Below are 24,055 nucleotides of genomic sequence, written 5' to 3' on the forward strand. Positions count from 1 at the left end.
AACCAAACCAACCAACAAAGTCTAATAGACTCGGGGCCTTGAAAGCTCGTAGGGAGTACAACCTTAATGAATAGTTGGATACCCCTTGATGAATGTAATTTTATTGAAATATCCGAAATCCGTCGCATAATTCGAAACGTATACTGTAGCACAACCTAGTGGCTTTTTCGACAACATATGAGAAGGGGGTGTCTACTTGACCATTCTAGTCTGTGCTTTTGCACCATACCCACTTAGAAATTTTCCTCTCAGAAACAAAGCAAGTAAAACCATGAATCCTCTCCAAAACGTTGCTTATAGCAACACTTCACGGTTAGCAGCTACGGGGACTCGTGGAAGAGTGAGCCGCTTCAGTGAAGCACAACCGAGCAGGTAATTTTGGACTCGATTCAGTCAGCAGCTAGCCGTTGTTTTCCAATACCACAAATCTCTTAGCATGTCCATTTGTTGTCTAACTTAAATAATATAATCACTTTGGGATATTTTTTTTGTGTATGGAGCTTTGTGGCTAAAGCCAACTAGCTCTGCAGCGATCTTAATACGAGTTGTCCTAGCGTCGATCCTCTGTTTAGCTTCGGCATTTGTTTTATTATCGTTGCATGTAACTTTTTTTTTGAAACATTGTTTGCCAGAGTGCCTGACGCCGTTAAAGATCTCATGATGCACATTCTAGTGAAACCCACAGTCGAGCCAAAGAGTAAAAGTACTTCTGCTCTGGCGACTGGGGCGAGGGCAGTTCAGCATCAGACTCAGCCAGGTAAAAAACAAAACAAACAAAAAAAAAAAACATCACTTTTTGTTCATCCATTAATCAGTTCTTAGAGCCGATTGTCCGCCCAAGGGTCACAGGCTTTACTGGTGCCCATCCCAGCTGACTTTAGGCAATAGATGGGGAACATCCTGAACTGGTTGCCAGCCAATTGGATGGCGCACAAATCATTTTGTATGTCCAATACACCTGCCTTGCATGTTTTTGGAGTGTGGGAGGATGCCAGATTGCCTGGAAAGAACCTACATGGGCTTGGGGAGAACATGAAAACTCCACACAGGAAGGCCAGAGGGAGGTGTATGACTCTGTTGACTCCGTTCCCTAACTGTGAGGCGGATGTGCTAACCACGGCTCCACCGAGCCGCTTATTTTGTCCAGCTCATGACAAATATGTGTGTTGTGTAGTCGTGTTGACATACAAATAGTTTGTGATCAAATAAAAATATACAGTACATTAAAAGATCAGTTACTATTTGACCAGATAAAAAGTAATATGTGAATAAAGAATCTCTACATGCAGTCAACGGTTTTTACACCAGATAACATATCAAAATAATACACTAATAGTAGTGTTGAAAAATTTTATCAAATACTGTTGCATGTGCTTTACCTTAAAGTCCACATAAATTTGGAGAAAATTGATTACCTTACCTGGTGACACAGTAGAAGACTAGTTAGCACATCTGCCTTACATTTGACATTGTGGATTCGATTCCGTCTCTCCTGTGTTTGTTGGCATGTCCTGCCTGCTCTTCTATAAGCCCGCAGTGCTTCTCCGGGCTTTCCGTTTTCATCCCACATTCCAAAAACATGCGTAGTAGGTAAATTGGACTCTCTAAATTGTCCTTAAGGGCGTTTGTGCATATGAATAGTTGTCAGTCTTTGAGAGCCCTGCAATTGACTGTTAACCAATGTATGGTGTACCCCGCTTACTGCCCAAAAAATAGCTGGGATAGGCTCCAGGACCCTCATGAGAATAAGCGGATTGAATAATGAATGAATGGGTTGAGGGTTTACCATATAAGATGTGTAATCAAAGCTGGCAGTCAGCTATACCGAGTCAAAATAATAATTTCTGATTTTATTTGACATGTTAGCGCAATCCACTCCTGGCAAATGGAAGTCTTCATTCAAACCGATCAATGAGGAAAATCCTGAAGATCACTCGGAGGAGCAAAGCAGTAACGAAAGGTAAGTCCCACACCGTCTTTATAACAATACAAATGACTGGAAACAACAAATACAATGGAACTGCTCAGGTCAAATGCCATTGAGGCCATACAAAATTGAAGTTAGATAGGAACCACATTGGCCCATGAAATGCATTTATAAAGGAATGGGGGTGTCATCATGTAGCGCCCCCCCCAACAGTCATCCTAATTTTGTTGCCTACAGGACTGAATTTTATGACCCCTTCGATCCACCTATGGATGATTTGCTCGATGTCAACTTATGGGATGTCAACTCCAACTCCCCGCCTGAACAGGATGACAACTTTGAGTGGCCGCGTCCTCCGCCTCAGCAGGAAAAGTGGCAACGTTCCCCAGCTGAGAAGGATGACAACCTTAAATGGCAACGTTCCCCGCCTCAGCGGGATGAGTGGCAACGTTCCCCACCCGAGAAGGATGAGAACTTTGAATGGCAACATATGTCTCCGGACAGAAGTGGGCGTGTTACCCCCCCGTGGAGGTTGGGCCGAGCCTCGGACGTGCACGAAAGCAGGCGCAGCAGAAGCCACGTTGTTAGTCCAGATTGTCGTCGGCCGGCTGAGGAACGATCCTCTAGCCCTGACATGAACTCAGATCAAGTCCAGTCAAGTCATCTCTTTGGTTACGGATCTCGCCGAAGATCTTTCAGCCCTGACAGGTGCACTGACAGCTCACCTAGTTTACAGTATTCTGCGTCTTATGGAAGAGATAGGACCAACGGAGAAGAGATGACCAGACCTGAGTACAGAAGTCCGGTATGCCCCACCCTCAGTGTACTAATTAATGTGGAACGTATTCATTCAAGTTGGTATTTTACGCTATATTACCAAACACATCCATCCATCCATCCATCCATTCATTCATCATCTTCTGCTTGTCCGGAGTTGCTTCGCAGGGCCAGCAGCCTCAGAAGGGAAGCCCTTACTTCCCTCTCCCCGGCCACGTCATGCAAGCTCCTCCGGAGGGGATCCCCAGGCGTTCCCAGGCCAGCTGAGAGACAGTCTCTCCAGCGTGTCTTGGCACCCCCTCGGGGCTTCCTTCTGGTGAGACATGCCCGGAACACCTCACCAGGGAGGCGTCCTGGAGACATCCCAAGCACATTCCCGAACCACCTCAACTGGCTCCTCTCAACGCAGAGGAGCAGCGGCTCGACACGGAGTCCCTCCTGGGTGACCGAGCTTCTCACCCTATCTCTAAGGGAGAGCCCGAATATCCTGCGGAGGAAACTCATTTCAGACTCTTGTTGATCTCGTTCTTTCAATCCGCAGCTCGTGAGCATAAGTGAAGGCTGGAACGGACATTGACCGGTAAATAGAGAGCTTGGCCTTTCAGCTCAGCTCTTTCTTTACCACAACTGACCGGTACTGAGTCCGCATTACAGCAGCCGCTGCACCGATCCATCCCCCTTTCGATCTCCCGTTCCATCCTACCCTCACTCGAGAATCAGTTAACTGGAGATGACATAACTATTACATCACCCTGAGGTACTTGAACTCCTCCACTTAGAGCAGGACCTCATTCCCGACCCGGAGAGAGCATTCCACCCTTTTTCAATCGAGGACCATGGTCTCATATTTGGAGGTGCTGATTTTTATCCCAACCGCTTCACACTCGGCTGCGAACCGCTCCAGTGAGGGTTGGAGGTCACGGCCTGAAGAAGCCAACAGCACCACATCATCTGCAAATAGCAGAGATGTAAAGCTAAGACTCCCGAACCGGCCCCTCTTAACGCTTGGGCTATGCCTAGAGATTCTGTCCATAAAGGTAATGAACAGAATCAGTGACAAAGGGTAGCTTTGGAGGAGTCCAACCCCCACTGAAAACTGATTGGACTTACTGCCGGAAATGAGGACCAAACTCTGACATCAGTGGTACAGGGACCAAACGGCCCATATCAAGGGGTTCAGGACACCGTACCCCAAAGCATGAGCCGTCACTTTATCGTGGTGGATGGGTTTGCGTGTCCCAATGATCCCAGGAGCTAAGTTGTCTGGAGCTTTAAGCCCCAGGTAGGGTCACCCGTGACAAACAGATCCTAGTTGAGGGACCAGACTAAGCAGGCTTAGAGATTCCTTATGACAAATGCAAATAGTGGATCTCGTTTTCCCTCGCTCGGACACGGGTCACTACGGCCCCCCTCTGGAGGTGGGGCTTGTTGGCGAGCGCCTGGTGGCTGGGCCTGCATCCATGGGGCCCGGGCTGGGCTCAGTCTGAAAGGATAACGTGGGTCTCCCTTCCCATGGGCTCACCACCTGTGGGAGGGGCCAAAAGTGTCAGGTGCGATGTGAGATGGACGGTGGCCAAAGGCGGACCGATCCCCGGCTACGGAAGCTAGCTCTTGCGACACATCCAACCATGTTTTTTTTTTTTTTTTCTTAAAGCTTGTATATATATTGACCCTGAAACAAAGTTTAACGTGTAAATACGGCGCAGGCTGTGATCCCCAAACATTTGATGACAGTCTGTTGATGCAATAACCTGCCAGACCCAATGGGTTCACAGGTTTTTTTTTGTTTATTTTGTTTTAAATGTTCATTCATGCCGGACAGGAATCAAGTGGGCTATTAGGCCCAAACATGGCCTTGGTTCTCTTGGCTGCATAAAAGATCTGATAATACAAGGACTGTCTAAACTGCCATGTTTTCACCTCCACAGAAGATCCCACGTGTTACATCATCCTCGCCAACATTGCAGCGCGACTGTAAAAATAAGGAGGAGCTTGTAGAAGCAGGTGCGAAAATATTTTTGAAAGTAATACCAGCTGTATATATTTATACTTTATTTTAAAAAAAAAGGTTCAACTGTAATATTTTGATTACGGTAATGTTAATTTTTTTAATCCCTATAAATGTCCATCCTTTGAAGTTTTTTTTTTTTTTTTTTTTTTTGCAGAACCAGCACCCAATGCACAGATGTCAAGGATAAAAAGAAAAATGAGAAAATCTGTACGAATGGACCAGTGAGTAACAAAAATGGTTCTCTATTGTGTGAAGCCAAAAGATTTGGCTTGCTTGTAGATTTTCTCTATTCCACTTTCCCTGTTCTTAGCTTCATTTTTACGCGGCCAAAATTGTTTTGACAGTTCATGAAATATTTGATGAACTTTGTGTTGAAATGTTAAATGACATTTGTTGAGGTCATTTGAGGTCATCAAAACCGCACAATAATTCGGTGAGCAATGCAAGGAAGTTTGGCAAAGAATTGAAAATATGCCGCAATTTTACACACAACTTAATGTAATTTTATTAAAAAAAACAAAAGTAAAAACGCCGGTGCGACACACTGTAATTAAAACATAAAAGTGTTCAATATGACACCCTCTCAATGAGTAGTAACACAAACACGTACTATGGCAAGAATTAATGTTCTTATAACTTTATCAATTGCGCCACACAATGTATTCTTGGAACCCAAAAATATTTGATTTATTTTTTTTTAAAACAATATTTTTACTGTTGACTTTTGTTATTTGTGCAGAATACGAGCTAGGCTGGCCCTTGAATAGTGAAAATTCACTTGACATCTATTGAAATGTATTGAGAGGAAGGAAACAAATGCTCTTTTATTTATTAAAAAGTTAAAAATTCGGTCAGGCCCGACCAAAACATAACTTGCTGTTCTAAATCAATAAGCTGTTACTTTAGCATGAACACGAACGTAAAACTACAAGTAGATTATTCGACAACACTCCCAGGATGCTCTACTATTTCCCTTCGTCTTTTCGTCTCAAGTATTGTCGACAACAAAACAGTGTCTTTGCAACTCATGTTGAAAAATCATCTTTAAAGGATAACCATCAACTGTGACTTGTGTGACATCGAAGTGAGCAATGGGCATGAGCTGGAGAAACACTTGAAAAGCAAAATTCACTGGGACACCATGGAGCACATCCAGAATCAGAATAATTACGACGATATGACGATTGCCTTCCTGCAGGTGTGTAAAAGTTACAAATGTTACAATTTTCAATTCAGGATTACAAACCGTACTTGTGTTAGCAAGCTGTCGTAGTGGAAAAACTTAAGAGTACTGCACACATATTAATAGACTGGACCCATTAGTGTCTGTATTTCATTTTCATTATTTTTTTGTTTGCAGGATGTCATGCTGTATAAAAGCATCAAGTGCAACCGAGCCATAGATTGCAACGCTCTTGAAGGTATGAATTAACTTGGGAGGATCAATATATATAAAAGTGCGTGTTAATTTCATTTGATTGTGTATTAAATTGTGAAAGTATTCAAGCCTTAATAATAGGCCTGCACGATTATGGCCAAAGTAATGATTACGGTTATTTTGGTCAATATTGAAATCATGTTTGGTCAAACTAAAAAAATGTCAGTATATAAACAAGGCTTCAAGGCTTGATACTTACAAATAATGAAAATAAACTAAAATAAATAAAGTAAATAATAATGAAAACAAATTCACAAGACATGGCAAAAACGTATGGCGTTATATTTGTGCCACAATTACGAGCGCGCGGAAAAAAAATTTGAGCGGAGAAAATCAAACTGAGCGAGCGGAAACAGATTTTGAGAGCAAGAAAAAAACTATTGAGCGCGTAATGATAAGAGTTGGAGCGCGCGCCGATGGAGTTTGAACACAGAAAAAGAAATTGCTCGCTCAAAATTCCTTTTTGCTCGCTCGAGATAGCCCTCTCTCGCTCAACATCACGCTCTCGCTCGCGACACTCCTCCCTTCCTCGCTCAACATCGCGTTTGCTCAACATCGAGCTCTCGCTCGCTCGAGTCGTCCTCTGCGCTCGCTCAGTTCTGCTCACGCGTTACGTTTGTGCCACAAAACCAGTATCGCGAACGAGAGCGAGAGCGAGATGTTGAGCGCGAGAATGCTATTGCGAGCAAGCAAAAAGGAATTTTGAGCGAGAAACTTCTTTTCAAGAACTTTTTTCTAAGCTCAAAATCTGTTTTCGCTCGCTCAGTTTTATTTGACGCTCAAAATTTTTTCCCACGCGCGCGGAATTGTGGCACAAATATAACGCGAAAAAAACGTGGCACACAGGGCCACACAGCTAAATTACTTGCTGAGTGTAAACCAATGAAAAAAATGAGCCTACTTAGAACCAAGTACTTTATTTACTTAAGCAAATTTTACTCAATTAGCAGTCAAAATGTCATTTTCAGTCATTTCAAACTTAATTTATTCCAATTAGATTTTTCAAAACGGGTTTTCAATTGACAGCTAGCACTATATATATTTTCAACACAGGTAAATAATATATAGTATTAGGAGGAGAAAAGCTTTTGTCATGCAAACATGTGGGAAACAATGGTAATAGGATAACAAAGTACTTGATTTGACTTGTAATTAAAAAAAGGTGCTTGACTTTTAAAATGTTAATACTGCCGAGGATCAGCTGAAATAATCGTGGCGCCAATATCGTGATAACGATTACATTTCGATTTCCTGTGCTGCATACTTTATAATAAAGCAATTCAACCAGTCTAATGTATCAAAAAAAAAAAAAAAAAAAAGTAGTAATTTTGAAATTTGTCAATGTGTTTCGTGTTCTCAATTGCTTGCTAACGAGGCAATGAAGACAGCAAAGCTAAAGCGGCATTTTATTATATAATGCTGTTTTTGACTAAATAATTGGCCGCAAACCTCTTGGGGGTAATTGACCTGGTTTGTTATTAGAAGGTGTGCAATTTGCAATTGGAAAATTTGCTTTCTAAAAGAGGTCCCTGACTCCAAAAAGTTCGAGACCTCCTGGTCTAAAGTAGGTGGGTATACAAGTTAATTAGAACTTGTGCTACCTGGTAGCCTGAATCTCTTTGTCACAGTCATGGAGGGAAAAGATGTGACTTATAGTAAACGTTTTTTTTTTTTTTTTTAACCTAATAGATGGATAAATTCTGACAGTGTTTTGTCTTTTGTGTGGACAGCGCTGCAGGGGGACCACCACATGACAAAGGTGTCGTTGTTTCACTGCGCGGCATGCCAGATACTGGTTTCCACAGCGGCAGCAGCCGTACAGAATCACACTAACTCTCCGGAACACCTCTTCAATACCAAAGTAACTAACGTCCATCTTCACAGTTGCTGAATGTGACATTTCTTCTGATTGTTTTTCTCCCCCCAATTTTCTTGAAGGAATTTGATGCGCAAAGGAGACGCGCTTCACTTGACAAGGCAGATACCATCATGAAACAGTTGCAGCCTCAGTATGAGAATTTCATCAAGGTATTGTAGGAAATATGAAGTTGTCACATCGCATTGTTTGCAGTAATACTTTGTCCGAGCTAACACCTAGTGCTTTACTAGTAGCACACAATGCAGCCAGTGGGCCAAAATTACTCTTCTGTCTTAAGATCCATGCATAAGTACATTCTTTGTCCTCGTTAGGAAGATAAAACAGTACATGAGTACAACTATCGATTCGGTAGCATTGTTCCACTACTGCCCCGTGCTACTGATGACACATTGGGACACTAGTAGGACAATTTCTAGTAGTAAAATGCTTGATGTTAGATTTTCGAATTTTCTGTCACTAGTAGTATTTATTGCACAGTCCTTAACCATTGCAATTTAGCCTTATGGGTTATACAGTGTGGAGTTGTACTTAGTGCAGACAATGAGTGTACTAGTACATTTACCTTACGCTAGATAAAGAAAATTTGATGAATAATATATAACTATGAATAGAAAAGTCATTCAATAGCCTTGATATATATATATATTTTTTTTTGGACAAATTCATTGATGTGTGTTCATTGATCCTTTATCACTGGAATTTTCTAACCAACTTATTTGTGTTTGTGTCAGGGTTTCAGACAATTTGAATGAAAAATGGCCCTCGAGAGATGAACTACAGTACACCTGGTGCTATCTTCCACACGTTAACCACCCAATTCCCCCATCATCATAACCACATACAAGTTAATACTTGCTCACTTTACGGCTGTAGTAGTAAATAAAAAAGTAACTATTGTTCCATTTCATACTTACTGACTGGCAAGGGGGGTCAGAGGTGACTTCTTTTGATATGCATACTCAAACTGATTGTTAGAAGAAAATACCATCAACGAGGTAAAATGAAGTTGTGCATTTTTTTTATTTAACACAAATGTTTGTTGTTTGTTATATACTACATTTCCAAATTAAGTTATTACCAAAAACTATTAAATATCATAGATGTGTGAAGTGCCTAAACAGCAACGGATGTTAGTTTTTTTTTTTTCTTCTGTAGATTCTTTTTTTATTAGAAACAAAGTTAAAGATTTTCATATGCCTGTCACTTTTTTTACATGATCCAGAAAATTAAAATACTCAAAATTCCATGCCATAAAAAGTGCCAAAGGTTTTTTTTTTTAATGGAATAGAAAACAAAGCTGTTTTTCTACTTTAAAAAAAAAAGGTTCTAATAAATGTGCCTTTTGTTCCTGTCACTTTAAGAATTTCCACATTCTTGAAATACTCAAATTTTGTGCCATAAAAAGTGCAACCGTTTTTAATGATTTAATGATGTAGTAAAAAAAAGTATTTTTTTTCCTATTCATGTTTTATAAATCGATACAGTAGTTGCTCCCAAATTTGGAAAAAAAAAAGTTGAGGTAAAAGTCGTCTTGAAAAGACACGTACTGCATGAAACAAAACTGTTCTGTTTGGAAGTGTTACTCAAAAACGGTGAAAGATGTCAAAACAGGGCAGTATCCAAATTAATCGTTGTACTTTGACGTTTTTAAAGACGAGTGTACTTTTGGCAAGTACAAAAAAAAAAGTGAAAAGTATATATACAGAGTCTAGTGAAAATCTAATAGACAAAAAAGGTGCCTGTTGTCTTCAAGAGGCGTCATGTGTGGTTGTGGGATGCGAGGTCTCCGGGTCCGTCTTGATGCAAGATGCCAAGTCGGCGCTGGGGAGTGAGGTGACTTCCAGCATGGCCAGCCCAGTGTGGGGAACACCGCTGTTCATAATGTGTCTCTGTAAATGCTTAACCCAGTCCTCCTGGACAGACAAGGGACCCTGGAAGACCAGGTCGCAGAATCTGGAACCACAAAGAACGAAAAATTTTAATTCATTTAACCATTATATCAGATGAAAAATGTGACTTGTAAAGCAATTTTACATATACAATGTATTTAATTTTAATTTTTTTTTTTAATCCTTGACTGCATTCAAGATAAACACAATTTTTGCTTTTTCAAAAAATAAAAACCATTTTACATGTAAATAGTTTACTATTTTCTAATTGTAAACGTCTACAAAACTGAATACAACAAAACCGCAAGCTTCATTAAATTTAACTTTCAAATAAAACAAAAAATATGTATGATTTTACATGTGTAATTTATTCAATAACTGGCTTTGCCACTACAAAAGTATGGAATGTAAAATGAACCACAAAAGTAAAACAATGAATAAAAAAAAAAAAAGGGGGGTTTTCAATCTTCAAAACTATCCATTTGATACCACAATCCTAAATAAATAAAATGTGTGAGTATCAATTATTGTATTTATTCACATTATACAAAAATATTCTAAGGGATTATTTTCTAAAAGTACTATTTTACATAAAATGTTTTCAATTTGTGTTCTCATGACTTATAATTGTACTTGTACTAAAAATTAGTAAAGGAAATAATCTTGCATTGTTTTATTAAACGATTGTCTTGATTATCAATTACTGTAAAATCAGTCAGAAAACTCAGATTCATTTCTATAAGTATTTGACATACTTTAATCCACATTTTAAAGGGACACTGTGCAAGATTTTGACTTTTTCATTACGGACGGCAGGAGATGCTGCATTTACCATTGTCCGGAGCTATAACGGACATGGTGACCTTCGGAGGAATGCCACCGCCCATGTAATATCATTTAATGATAACGAGACCTACGATTATATTCAAAACACTGTTGGTCGTTGAATACACATTTATTTGCAAGTTTTTGAAACGTATCGTATAATTTATTCCTTTAGAACGGTGGAAATCGTACACATTGTCCTTTCAACGATCATAAATACAGTATATGCAGGACATCACCTATGAAATACTTGGCCCATTTTAGAGATCTGATGTGGTCCTTGAATACAAGAAGCTTGGACATTCGGTCCTGGCCCCCAAAAGACATAGAAAAATACCTTGAATAGAAAATATACTCAATTTACCTGCATGTCAGTCTGTATGTTTCCTCGGGAGTTTGTGTTAATGGAAGCACCTTCTTCTTTGAGTTGGGCCTTAAACGCTGCCTCCTCGTTTTACAATCAAACTCTGAAAGAGATCGTTTACTTTAGAAACTTCCAAAGACGATCTGAATACGGAGGCTAATAATGTTTGACATTTTTGGATCAATTTTAAACTGCATTTCAACACAATTACCTGGAAATGTCTCAAAACTTGGATCTCAAGCCATTCTATCTGCACGATGCCACTTGATGCAAGACTTCAGGAATTATTTGAAACTTCATCCAAGGGCAAGTAATTCTACTTTTAGTTATTATTTTTTATTAACATTTTCTCAGTAAACAGCCATACAAGTGGAAATACTGTTGGTGAGCAAACTTGGAAACTCTCCTCCATTGTAACGATTCAGTACACTTCTTACCGGTTCCCTCCAGCACGGCCGTTCTTTTCCGTTTTGCGCATGCCCGCAGGTGATTCGACAGGCTAACTCCACTGTGGAAACTTGCACTGCAGTGGACACACACCTTCCGATTGAATTCACCTTTCTCTGTAAGATAATTCATGGATCACTTAAACCAGGACGATTACCTTGTGCAAAATAGAAACTGCTCAATTACATTTTGGGGTGGAAAGGTAACTACAAATAATTCAACAGTGTCTATTTTTCTTCTTGTGTATTTTTTTTATGACTTTTACTCACTTTTTAAAACGTTCCTTTAATTTCTACTCCTAATATATATATATATATATATATATATATATATATATATATATATATATATATATATATATATATATATATATATATATATATAGGGTTAAATAGCGCTTTAAAACAAAACTGTGTACAAAGTGCTGTACATCTGGTGACATTGGCCACTCAACAAACACTGTGAAAACACAAAACAATAAACAAAATAATAAATACATAATGTTAATCAGAATGCCATGCAGACTAGGAATGGACACAGAACATATTACCAGGGCAGAGCAATAAATTAAATTTGATCGAGTGTGTGAATACTAAAAATTAATCCCAGACCCATCGTTTTTGACTGATCATTTTCCACAGGATTTCTTTTTACTTTCTTAATAAAAGCATTTGTTGGGTTTTTGCTGCTTCCTTTAAATTTTAATTGTCTAGAATGACTGAAAAAAAGAAAGCTTTTTTAAAATACCATATTGCCCAGTCCTACATAAAGTATTACTATTTTTTTGCTTGACTTCCTCTACATAAGAGTGAATCAGTACTCTAACTAAGCACATGGGAGTGCAAACGTTTCCTAGATATGAGGGTCAACCATCGGCTTTCTCTGCAGTGCGGGTATTGAATGCATGCTTCAAAATAAAAACAGTAAGGAATTTCATTTTTGAGGTTACTAACCTGATATTGTAACCGGCAGCGAAGAGGCGACTCTTGGTCCTGAATTTTGTTCACCGTTTGAGTTGACTGCAACTGAGTACTTCGATATGGGTAATAATGCCTTGGGTTTGGTGTCTTCCTGACACTTTCTCTTCTTCAGAATTCCTATTAACGCGCTTGTGTCCGTGAGTGAATCCTGTTCCTCTATCTTTGTCAGTGGTTGCTTTCTGTCAGAGTCTGTTTCCGATGCTGAAAATGAAGGCAAGACTGGTTTCACATCTGCACACACACTCGAGTCTGAGTCATCTTGGGGGAATCCATAGGAGGATGACATGAAATGATTATCTCCGTACTGGATGTTATTTCGTCTCTTTCCGAGGATGTGAACGGCCCTCAAGTACTCCTTCTTGTTGCGCATCAGCTCCTTGAGCACAATTAATGGGGATTTGTTCTTTGATAAATGGGCTCGGCCGATCTTCTTGAGGTGCCCACGTACGTGGTTGGACTGTCCTTTCCGATTATAAAACATGTCCCCGCATAACGGACAGGAGTGAATATCACTTTCCTCGGAATTGGGGGGCAATTGCAACACTGCAACAAGACAACAAATGTCAGCAATTAAAAAGAAAAAAAAAACAAAACTGACATGTTTCTAACACATCTGGTATGCTTTAAGGTCATTTATGAAAATCTGCAAAGACAGAGGACATTGTAGAGCTGAATTGTGGCGATGCATACGATTTACGCCAAAATGCATTTGCTGACAAAAATGACATCACGTCCTCAAGCCTTGGGTTACAACCAATCACCTGTTGTCTGCATCTAGACATGTGACATTTTTTTTATGGGTATTATATATACATGAAAAATATAATCATCAAATTAAGTGTGTATATACAAATGATTAACCTGTTCATGCTGAAAATAGTTAAATAGGTTTAGAATCCCTTTAATCATAAATGATAATATGTTAGTAAAAATAACTTTTTAACGACTTCCCTTTGTCTTCTCCACGGTCTGTCAAAATAAGACATTTTTGTTTTACAGGGACGTTAAAATAGTAATCACCAAAAAGAATAAATAATACCTTTTTTCATTTTCCGGAACGCTGCAATCTTCCGTCGAATTTTGGGCCTGTCCTCACAAGCTACTTTTTCAGGAGTCAAAACATGGCGAGCGGTGTAGGTCAGTCCCACCCTGTGAAGATGTCCTCTCACGTGATTGGACAAGCCCACGCCAGACTGGAAGATTGCTGGGCAGTAAGGACAGTTTTTGCAGTCCAAGTCCAACTTTGGCGTTTTGTCTGCAAGGGGCTCAATCAACGGCATCCGGTGTGAATCAAAGGGTTCTTGGAACACTTCGGTTTCTACGCATTCTTCTTTGATTTTAGGCTTACTCGCGTCCGGCTCTTCACTCTTCACTTTCTCATATAGCCTCTTTGATTCCTGCAGAGCACCACGTATTGACATTCTTCTGCTATAGGTGTAAGTTATGTTTGGATTTTCTTGATTGACACCATTGTCAAGATTATCTGAACCTTTATGATAGGGAATGTCTTTTTTGTCTTCCGAGTCTCCTTGGTTTAGCCTCGTAGGGCTCGGCAAAGGGTTTGGTGAGACGAAGCATGACTCTTGGTCGGACATGTTGCGGTATGGTATTGACATCTTTCTTTTAGATGGCGACTTTTTGATGGGCGATTGATGCGAGGTGCAGTTGGACAAACTGTCTCTGTTTGGAAGTCTTTCGGGCTCGTGTGTTGATCCCGTGTGGCCACTTGAAGATAAAGTCCTATCTTCCTTATCTGGGGTTGCTCCCTGTTTAGAATTTTTATTCCCATTAGTTGAATTGTGAACAGATTTCCTCTGTTCCGCAGTGTTCTTTACATGTTTTTGTCTGGACAGCAGAACGTTAATGGATTTGTCCAATTTGGATTCAGTGAGTCGAGACTTCAAGCCTCTTCTGATGTCATTACTTTTGAATAAATCTGAAATGTCGTTTGACTCTGTGGTGGAAGCCTGATTCTTGATCATGATTTTTGATGTTAACTCTGCGTCTTCTACGCGCGTATAGGGAGGAATGTGATGTTCTTCGGATGGTTTGATGGTTATTTCGCCAAATTGCTCGATTTGGTATTCCTTCCAATCTAGCTGGTGGCGACGCCAAAGGTGATTTTTAAAAATAGATTTGCTAAGAGCTTTATAGGTACATATGTTACAAGAGAAGGAATCGTATTGCTTGGCCCTGGTTTGCTTTTTGACTGCACAATCACTGTGCAGTATGATGTGTCCCCGGAGATCGTGCCAACTCATCGTTCTAAAGCTACATTTGTCACATTTGAAGTTTTTCTTTTCTTTCGCGTGGGTTTTTGCATGTTGAACAAACGTGTTGGGGCTTTTTGTGCCGAATGGGCACTGAGGGCAGAAAAGCTTTGCATCCTTATCCTCATTGTTATCATTAGTCCACGCCTTCAGTTTGTCAGGTAGTGTTGACCTTTTTTCATGATGCATGTTCATGTGCTCAATGAGTACACTACTTTGTCTGAAAGACTCTCCACATTCTCTGCAGATAAATGTCTTTGGCAAATTATTTGGCGGGTGACTTTTCATGTGACGTTTCAAGTTACAGCCCTTCTTGAAAACGAGTTTACATTTTGTACATGGGAAGTAAGATGCTTTCTCTTCGGAATGGGAATTTATCGTGTGCCTCCCCTTAAAGGACGAAATGTCACGACTTGGGATGTCTTCATGCGTATGTTTCCCAGGTGCGCGGCAAAAAACCCGTTTGATATTCTTCATGGTTCCATTGGGATGATTTGGAACATTCTCAACTTGGGTTGCCTCCAAGTTGGAGAAAGTCCTTGACTGTCTGACATTAGGAGAAATGGAGTCCGCATGGTCTTCTTTATCCGAAGAATTCTCAGGTAGCTTGTGAGTTAAATCAGGGCATAGGTCCTCTGAGGGATCCACCATCATAACCATGTCCATTTTCCGTTTTCTTCTGCTCTGGCGATTTGGAGGATGCGCTTCCTTTTTTGGCTCTCTAACAGAGGAATCATTGTTATTCTCCCACACAAAGTGCATTAACTCTCTACGGGGGTCCCACGTAAGGTCACTGGCACTACTTAAGTCATCTGATGATTTCTCAGGTGATTCTACATCAAACCCCCAAATTCCAGCAGTATCAATTTCTTGCACAGTTTTTAACAGGGTTATGCTTTTCTCCTCATCTTTCTCTACGGTCAAGCTGTTCAGCTCATCGGCCTGTGTTGCCTCATGTAATGAAAGTCCATTTCCTAAGCCAACTGGAGACAACATATCAGCGTTTGACAGAACATCTAGGACACTGGATTGCTTTCGGAAAACTTCATAAAGAGAATCATCGCAAGGAGTTGATTCTTCAGTCAATTTCACTGGTTGCTGCAGAAGGATGAGGGGATTGATGTCAGACTCAGCATCTTTGTCATCTCCATCAACACCAGCCAGACATGACATTTCAGCTGCCATGACCTAAAGAAAGTAAAATAGGTCAAATCCGTTAAGCATTTTCACAACATCTATAGTTACTATCCATGGACAATTCAAATAGATTTTTTCAGAAAACTGCTTATAAGCACATCACTCCTTGGTAGGAATTGGCCATTTGTGTTGTTTATTTTTGGCAGTAATGAATCCATGGTTTCAGAAGTTCTTCATGAAAATTTTTTTACAAACATCTGCTTTTACTTGACCAAACCAGAAACTGAATCAGTTCATCTTGTTGGATATTACTCAAATGAACGACAGAAAATAAACAACAATTGGCTGAGGAAAAAGGTTTGGACACATGAAAAATAAAATTTTATCAAATTTGAAAAATTGATGCCATAATCCATCTAGAAATATTTGACAGTGACAATCCAAGTCATCAATTATGAGCTTTTTTAATGAAGGGCCTTCCAAGCAGGCCACATATGATTAGCTGCTTGTATACATTAAACGAGCCATCTCTTTTAGGATGAATGAGGTACTAATTAACCCCAAAGACAACATGAGTAACTCTCATGGGACTGTTTTAAAAATAGTTCCCCAGATAAAAGACACTATGATTTACTAAGATTATCAAGCTATGCTATGGTAGGTATAGTTGAAATCTAAACACTTAACAAAACTGGCTTGGACAAAAATTATGAGAGGTGCAGTAATCACAATTTTCTGGCAGATCACTGATAGCCAATCTTTAAAGAGTCAGGCCTACAAAACGATTTTTCACACTTGGTCTATTCTGCTGTCCTACTGCCGATGTTGTGTCCATTTAGAGCAAGATGCCATGCCCAACCTCGAGAAGGGAATCCCCCCTTTCTTGACAGAGAACTACGCTGAAATTTGGAGGAGTTGATTTTCATCCATGCCTCGTCACACTTGGCTGCACACTACTCCTATAAAGGCTTAAATACGCCAATTTGACATGGGAAATAATTGACCCACGCCTACCACCTGTGGCATCGGCCCAATCGTGGAACGTCATGCCAGAAAAATGATGGAAATACACTGCCAAGACACTGACTAATTCAGTACTTTCTGCGAATGTGTGACAAGTAATACCCTTCTATACAAGCAGCTGTGGTAGTCACCATTCCACATTGTTAGAAAAATCCAACTGGAGACCTCTTCAAGGGGACAGGATATAAAAACAACCGCTATCTTTTTGCCCTCACAATGAACTCTTGATGAATGAACACGACGCAAATCCCTGACAGTATCGTGCAATGGCAAATCCAGTTGCGGTCCGAGGTCATCCTATAGTTTGGCTTTCTTCACTTAATCGACATGACCATTCAGTAATATCATACAATTCTGATCTCACTTGCACCATAAAGATGAAGTCATTTTCTTGCGCTACCATCCAGGCATAGCGCATTGAAACGGGTGACAGTCAAAACTGACCGAAAATGTCAAAGATTTCCTTCTCAAAATGTTTATCTACATTCCTTAATTCATGTCTTTGCCCTGTGTGCTTTTTCATTTGCTAACAGTCAAAATGCTGAAAAGTCACATCGGTCCGAAACAGACTCAATATTATGAAACCCCCAAAAACGTACTCTGAAACTCCTGAAACCCTGTTAAGGACTCCGACGTATAGACAGTGTATTTTTAACTAAGCAAACGGTACATACCAAGTCCCAGACTCTTCCCGACTTCTGACATCAGATTGGTGTAGCTAAGCTCGAAGATCGCTTGGAGATCGCATCACGATGAATCCAACAAAACCACATCACCTGTAAAAAGCAGAAATAAAATACTAAGGCCACAAAACCGAACTCCTAACCTACATCTACAAATTCTGTTCATAAAATGTTTCAAGAAATTGTGACAAAGCAGTCTAGGTAGAGCCCGACCCTCACTGAAAATGAATCTAGCTTAGAATAGACCATATCATGAGGTTCAATACATCATACTCCTTAAGCACATGCTACAAAACACAAAAGAATCATGGGAAAATGCCTTATCCAAGTCCACAAAACATATATGTGGTCTGATTGAGCGAACTTCCAAGAAACCTACAGGACCCTGCCAAGGTGGAGAGCTGGTCTGCTGATCCACAGACCAGACAAAAAACACACTGCCCCACCTGACGGATATTTGACTTATCAATGTTCACTCATTTTCAGAACCGCTGATTAGACCTTACCAGGCAGACTACGGAGGATCTATAGTTGGAATGTATCCTTCAGTCCCCCTTCTGGACTGCCAATTAAAAGTGGGCAATATATAGATGTTTTGGATTTTTTTTTTTCTGTTATGGATAATAATTAAAAAAAAAAATCCTGATATATTTTCCTCCACTATTTGCTGCAGGGAATTTTCCCCTCATGAGCTTCCGTAGCGTCCGCAGGCCTCTTATTTACTTCACACTCAGGCCAAACAGAAGGCTAGAGTAACAAGGCTATGGCTAAAGAACTCGAGCAGTTTGTTTCCAGGAGTTGAATCGTCAGTGTTTTGGAAGTCGTTTGGGTTTACGCCGTTGAATGGTCAGTGGTTTGGAAGTCGGTTGATTTTATGGCAACAGACGTGGATCCAGTACTGTTGCATTGTTTCTTCGAAGCCCGTTGCAATAAAAGGCAGCAGTACAAAAACTTATTTCAGCAATTTAAACAGAGGCACTTACCCGAGTATGTAAACTGTCCACTCTACTGCCGGTCCAGGGCGACTGTGCCCAATTTTTGTCCGATGTTGCAGAAGCATGTCGACAATGGTAGGCTCACAACAACCAGAGTCTTTAGGAATTCCAGAAGGATCTCATTCACTCCCAGGACACTGCCATCAAGAGGCTTTTTCAACCACCTTGATAACGTCAACACCAGAAATACAAGGTTCTGCCTCAGAGACTCCAGACTCTACTTCATCATGGAAAGGCATGTCAGTGGATTTGTGGTGGTCTTTGCAATATTCTCCCTACCGACAGACTAGAACCCGACGTAAGGTCAACAGGGCCCGATCTTCACTATTCACAATGTTTACAATACACTGCTTCGCTCTCTTGAAACGACAAATGAGGTGAAATTTCTTTAAAGGTGCCCGAGAGCTGTTCTCCATGGTCTCACAGAACTCCACCTATGCTGGAGTTTTTTTTTTTTTTTTTTTTGCCTCAGTGACCACCAAAGCCTCATTCCTCTGGGCCAGCCAATACCAATCAGCTGACTCCTGAGTCTCACAGGCTAAAAATGCCTGACAGGACTCCCTTTCTGGTGAGGCATTCCTCACAGCTGGTATGCACCAATGAATGGGATGGGATTGCCATCACTGGGATCACTCAGGTAAAGACCCCTTCAAAGCCCCAATTCAAGTCGATGGACTCCAGGTCATACCCTTTCGGTCTAACTGTCATTGCCCATGTGAGATTTAACGGACCCTCAAGCAGGTGCGTTCTGCACCCCTGTCAAGGACTCGAAAAAGGCTGCCGCTCATTCAAACTGCTGCTTCATGCACAGGCATAAACAATAGTCAAGATATGTGTCACACCCAGAGAGAGTGTTACCCACTCATTCACCAGAGTAAACCCCAATGTACGGGGATTAAAGTGTGGAAAGTGAGGAAATTGGCCAACATTGAAATTTGAGCCATAAAAGCACTCAGATTTGAAATTCAGCAATGAGAATGGCAAGACCTATTTCTCAAACAAAGAAAATGCCAGGTTGCATTGGAGAGACAAGGTAGGAGGCAGATGGAGGCTGCTGCTTTTATCAGATGCCAAAGTTTTGCCCAAAAAATACTGAGTGTTTTTTTTTTTTTTTGCTACTAACACCAATTTAGTGGATAAAATCTAAGAAAACTGACAAAAATGCTTAACTTTGAGATGGATTTACCTGCATGTGTCACCTACAAACATCACTAGCTTGATCAACAAGTGGGTGCATGCCACTCCTGATCAGCTGTCTAACCGGTAAGTTTTTCAACAGCACAGAAGCCCATTCTTTCTTGTTGAAATGCAATCCAGGCATTGCCCTGCTATTTTGCTGTGGGCATTCTCCCCTTTAAGATGGTTCCACCCAGACTTGAGCGAATATTTAAAATAAGTAGCAGATTGCTAGAGCCCCTCTTTCACATGCTACCATTAGTTATCTTAGCATGGTCAGCTGTCTAATTGGTAAGTTTTTCAACAGCACAGAAGCCCATTCTTTCTTGTTGAAATGCAATCCAGGCATTGCCCTGCTATTTTGCTGTGGGTATTCTCCCCTTTAAGATGGTTCCATCCAGACATGAGCGAATATTTGAAATAAGTAGCAGATTGCTAGAGCCCCTCTTTAACATGCTACCATTAGTTATCTTAGCATGGTCAGCTGTCTAGTTGGTAAGTTTTTCAACAGCACAGAAGCCCATTCTTTCTTGTTGAAATGCAATCCAGGGATTGCCCTGCTATTTTGCTGTGGGTATTCTCCCCTTTAAGATGGTTCCATCCAGACTTGAGCGAATATTTAAAATAAGTAGCAGATTGCTAGAGCCTCTCTTTAACATGCTACCATTAGTTATCTTAGCATGGTCAGATGTCAAATTGGTAAGTTTTTCAACAGCACAGAAAACTTTTATTGTTTAAATGTATTTCAGGTATTGACCCATACCATGATCCTGCCTGGGTCAATTTACTCTTGATAGGTTTTCATGGAGTGTCTGATACAACCATTCACGGACCCAATCAGACCTAAGGACAATTTAGTACAGTGGGCCCCCGTGTGACGAGATTAATCCAAACCTATGTTAAATAGCTAATGCAATTAGAACCCCATGTACATCAAAAATTGTACATACATATTAAAAATCAGTACCAAAATAGTATAGTAAGTGCGACATATATATAATATACATGTATGCAATCAGAAAACATCATAAATAAAAAATATAGAAAGGATTTATTTACTTTCGAATGGTGCTTGTTATGCCCATATTCCAGAGTAAGAGTAGCCTAGGCTAGGCTAGCTTCGTATTTCTTGATTATCTCCAGCTTCGTTTCCATGGAAATCATCTTACTTCTCTCTTTAACATCACTAGCAATCTTGGGACCCATGGGTAACCCTTCAGTTTGAATCAAGCAGTAAAATGCACTAGAAGTATGGTTTTGTAACCACTCACGATAGAACAAAGCTTTACCATTCCACCATTTTGAAACGAGTGAGGCTGACCCATAGCAGACCAGCATCTCCGTGAGGTGACGCTGACCAATAGCAGACCAGCATTGTAGTGACACGTTGCATGGAGGCATTGACGGCAACAGAATATAAGTGCAATTACCTAAAAATGCCTGCAGATGGACACAAAACAACACAAATACAGCCAACACCCTAGGGTCATGACAGTTGCTTTTGTCGCAAAGGGGGGAAAATACGATAAAAAGGGACGAAAAAACTCAGTATTCCAAATCGCAACATGAAAAAAAAACGTAAGACAGGGATGCTATAACCCGGGGGTCCACTGTATGTCCAATTCACCTACCACGCATGTTCTTTGAGAGTGGGAGGAATCAGGAGAGCCCTGAGAGAACCCATACAGGCAAGGGGAGAACATGTAATCTTCACACAGGAAGGCCAAAGCGAGGTGAATTTGACCTCGGGTCCCTTTAACTGTGAGGCGGACGTGCTATTCACCACACCATTGAGCTGGCCATAATAAATCCCGTGAAAACAAAATACAATTGGATGCAACTTTTCCTGATGAACCATATATAATTTTCCTTCCTAGCTCCATAGGAACACTTTAAGGCAGGGAGGTGGGTGAGTCAAGTGTTCAACATTGAGCCACATCACCAGGCCAGGCTACAGAGGAGCGCCTGGGTAAACCTTTGCAATTGGAAAATAAGACTTACAAGGAACAATATTTATATCACTGTAAACACACTGCGGCATGTGCATGCATGTGGCATGTGCATGCATGTGGCTCAACATTGTTGTCTTGAATGCATGTCACTTCACCGATGCGTTTTGTTTGCACATTAAAAGTAGCATTTCACTAGAGCAGGCCATAATCAGGCCTGGGTAATCGATCATCAAAGCAAGGAGTCGCTGAAGGAATGTTTATCTTCATTGAGTGCATCCACATTTTCAGCGTGTGCCATATGACATGAAGCCTTGAAAGAAAAATGCATGGACTGAGCACCAAGTGATGCAGGTTAACATCTGTCAATTGGGTCAGTAGAGACAGTCTTTCTTGGTCCGTGTATTTGTAGGCCACAAGTATGGTGTTATTTTTTATTTATTTATTTATTTTAAATTACGGAGCAATTTCAAATGTTGAAAATGGTTTACTCCTTTATGAAGAGATATTGATAGGTGAAAAACATGACGTTTTGGGGGTCTTGAATTGGGACTATTATGGAGGTACAAGTTTTCTCCAAGACGCCAACAATTTGGATTTGTAATGTGAACAACTGTATAAAAAGCAACAACAACAAAAAAAACAACTAACAATTGCATGTCACACTTGCGTCACCAGAGCCTTTATTACATTTTTGTTAAGTTCTTTGATATTATTTATGTCAAGGTCTCTTGGCTTAATACAGGTTAGGAAACTGATTTAGACAAACGTTGTGAACGTTGTCTTTGTTTACAATGTTTACAAGTACTTTTGTTTTGGTCAAACATGCAGAGATGAATATCGAGTTATTCAAGAATTACACGTCCAAAATCAGCAGTTTAATTGTTTTATAACGCTAGCCTTCAAGCTAATGCAGCATATACGTTAAAAGATACGTATACTTGTGACAAAATAGAGCACAAGGTAAAGTCAAAGGTATTAGAACTGGTGGGTAATAAATATGTCATAAGATTTGTGGCACAACAAAACACGTTCATAGTTTCAGACCAAATTTTAAAGGGATAAACCAAATTAATTTATTTCGCTAGACGCCGATAAATTGTGTGTAAAACTAACTTTCGTTACAGTAGTTTAATTATTTTTACCGGCTCACAATGTAGTTGGGATGCGATTCGAGTGAAGCTTGGCTAATTCGCAACGTTTTGTTTTTTTGCAAAAAACAAACAAACAAAAAAACACGTCATATTTTGCACTACTATTCGTCTGTATTGTTGGATGCTGCTTGGCATGAGCTGTATACCCATTTCCAACAAGGCTGCTCCACAACCCCCCCAAAAAACCTCATTGCCTAGGCTATACTAGAGCTAATGACAAAACACTTCTCGTCACATTCGACACGGATAACAACAAATGTTGGGAAATTAAAAAAACACAAGCGTAAATTACCCTTCAACGGTGTGTAAGGAGGCTGGAGACGAGGAATACCGTGCATTTGATAATTTCTGACTTTCGTCTTCCATCTACTTCACAGTCGCCATTTTCCGTGGTGGTCTAGTGTGGCACATATCATTTTTCTTAAAATGGGTAAACGTGAATTCTAATGTATTCCTGGCAATATAACCAACAAACTCACCATTAGTGGCGTTTAAATCAGTAACAAATGTACACGAAAGCCCTGAATAAAAGTGAACTGAGTTGCCTTCCCGTTTAATTTAGTCACGTAAGATTACGGCTTCGTGCGAGCACCCCCGCAAGATGTATGAATGGTTTGTTCCAAATAGGAGGCATAAAAAGGAATTAATGAACCTCTTTCTCCCTGATTGCAATTTTTTGATAGTTTAGTGATTAACAAACATTCGTTGATTTTTAACGGTTTGATCGGCGTTAATGTCAGGTTACAATTTTCAATCAAATAAAATCAAATAAAACCTTGAATTGGGTAGATAAACTTTGCTCTCTCATAGTTAATGGACAATGGTCTTTTGTTGCCGAATCGCATTAGGGCAGTCAATGCATTTTATTATCATTATTTTGTCACATTTAATCTACATTTTGGACACATTTAAATATTATAATATAAATAAAATGTTTTTTTTTTTTTAAATGAGAATTGACGTTTGGCCTTTATTTGTAGTCCTAATTATGCCTGGTTTACACCCTCATTGAAAAAAATCCCGAGCCAACCACGTCATCTATTTCCACAATTATGAAGATGAATACATTATAAATACATTTAATACAATTCTACTACTTTCAATGTGAAACATCCAATACTGTCTATTAAA

The 24,055-nt window shown here is 40.1% G+C and overlaps 3 protein-coding genes across 4 annotated transcripts in view; 2 read left to right on the forward strand and 1 right to left on the reverse strand.

Annotated features, from left to right (window-relative positions):
- Positions 1-9,278, forward strand: LOC148415058 (uncharacterized). The gene is made up of 11 exons (XM_088429414.1): positions 1-372; positions 633-757; positions 1,867-1,960; positions 2,165-2,732; positions 4,633-4,708; positions 4,870-4,936; positions 5,766-5,913; positions 6,076-6,136; positions 7,884-8,014; positions 8,092-8,181; positions 8,764-9,278. The coding sequence occupies exons 1-11, from the start codon at positions 272-274 to the stop codon at positions 8,782-8,784; spliced, it is 1,482 nt and encodes a 493-aa protein (XP_088285540.1). The 5' UTR covers positions 1-271; the 3' UTR covers positions 8,785-9,278.
- On the reverse strand, positions 9,034-23,332 carry znf644a (zinc finger protein 644a). Of its 2 annotated transcripts, XM_088429406.1 has the most exons (7): positions 23,217-23,332; positions 17,642-17,743; positions 13,577-15,995; positions 12,511-13,080; positions 11,548-11,673; positions 11,111-11,213; positions 9,034-9,985 (listed from the first exon to the last, which is right to left on the reverse strand). In XM_088429406.1, exons 3-7 carry the CDS (start codon positions 15,990-15,992, stop codon positions 9,781-9,783), a joined length of 3,420 nt encoding a protein of 1,139 aa, XP_088285532.1. In that variant the 5' UTR covers positions 15,993-15,995; positions 17,642-17,743; positions 23,217-23,332; the 3' UTR covers positions 9,034-9,780. The 2 variants fall into 2 exon arrangements, with proteins under 2 accessions (XP_088285532.1, XP_088285533.1); XM_088429407.1 differs by lacking the exon at positions 17,642-17,743 and having other exon boundaries at positions 23,217-23,329.
- Positions 22,051-24,055, forward strand: part of hfm1 (helicase for meiosis 1) — a 17,731-nt gene continuing 15,726 nt past the window's right edge. Inside the window, exon 1 of the mRNA XM_088429400.1 lies at positions 22,051-22,143. The gene's annotated coding sequence lies outside the window, so the exon portion shown is untranslated. The remainder of the gene's footprint in view (positions 22,144-24,055) is intronic.

This window comes from Hippichthys cyanospilos, chromosome 12 (genome assembly GCF_059441005.1).
Source record: "Hippichthys cyanospilos isolate Australia breed blue-spotted pipefish chromosome 12, RoL_Hcya_1.0, whole genome shotgun sequence".
Classification (NCBI taxonomy): domain Eukaryota; kingdom Metazoa; phylum Chordata; class Actinopteri; order Syngnathiformes; family Syngnathidae; genus Hippichthys; species Hippichthys cyanospilos.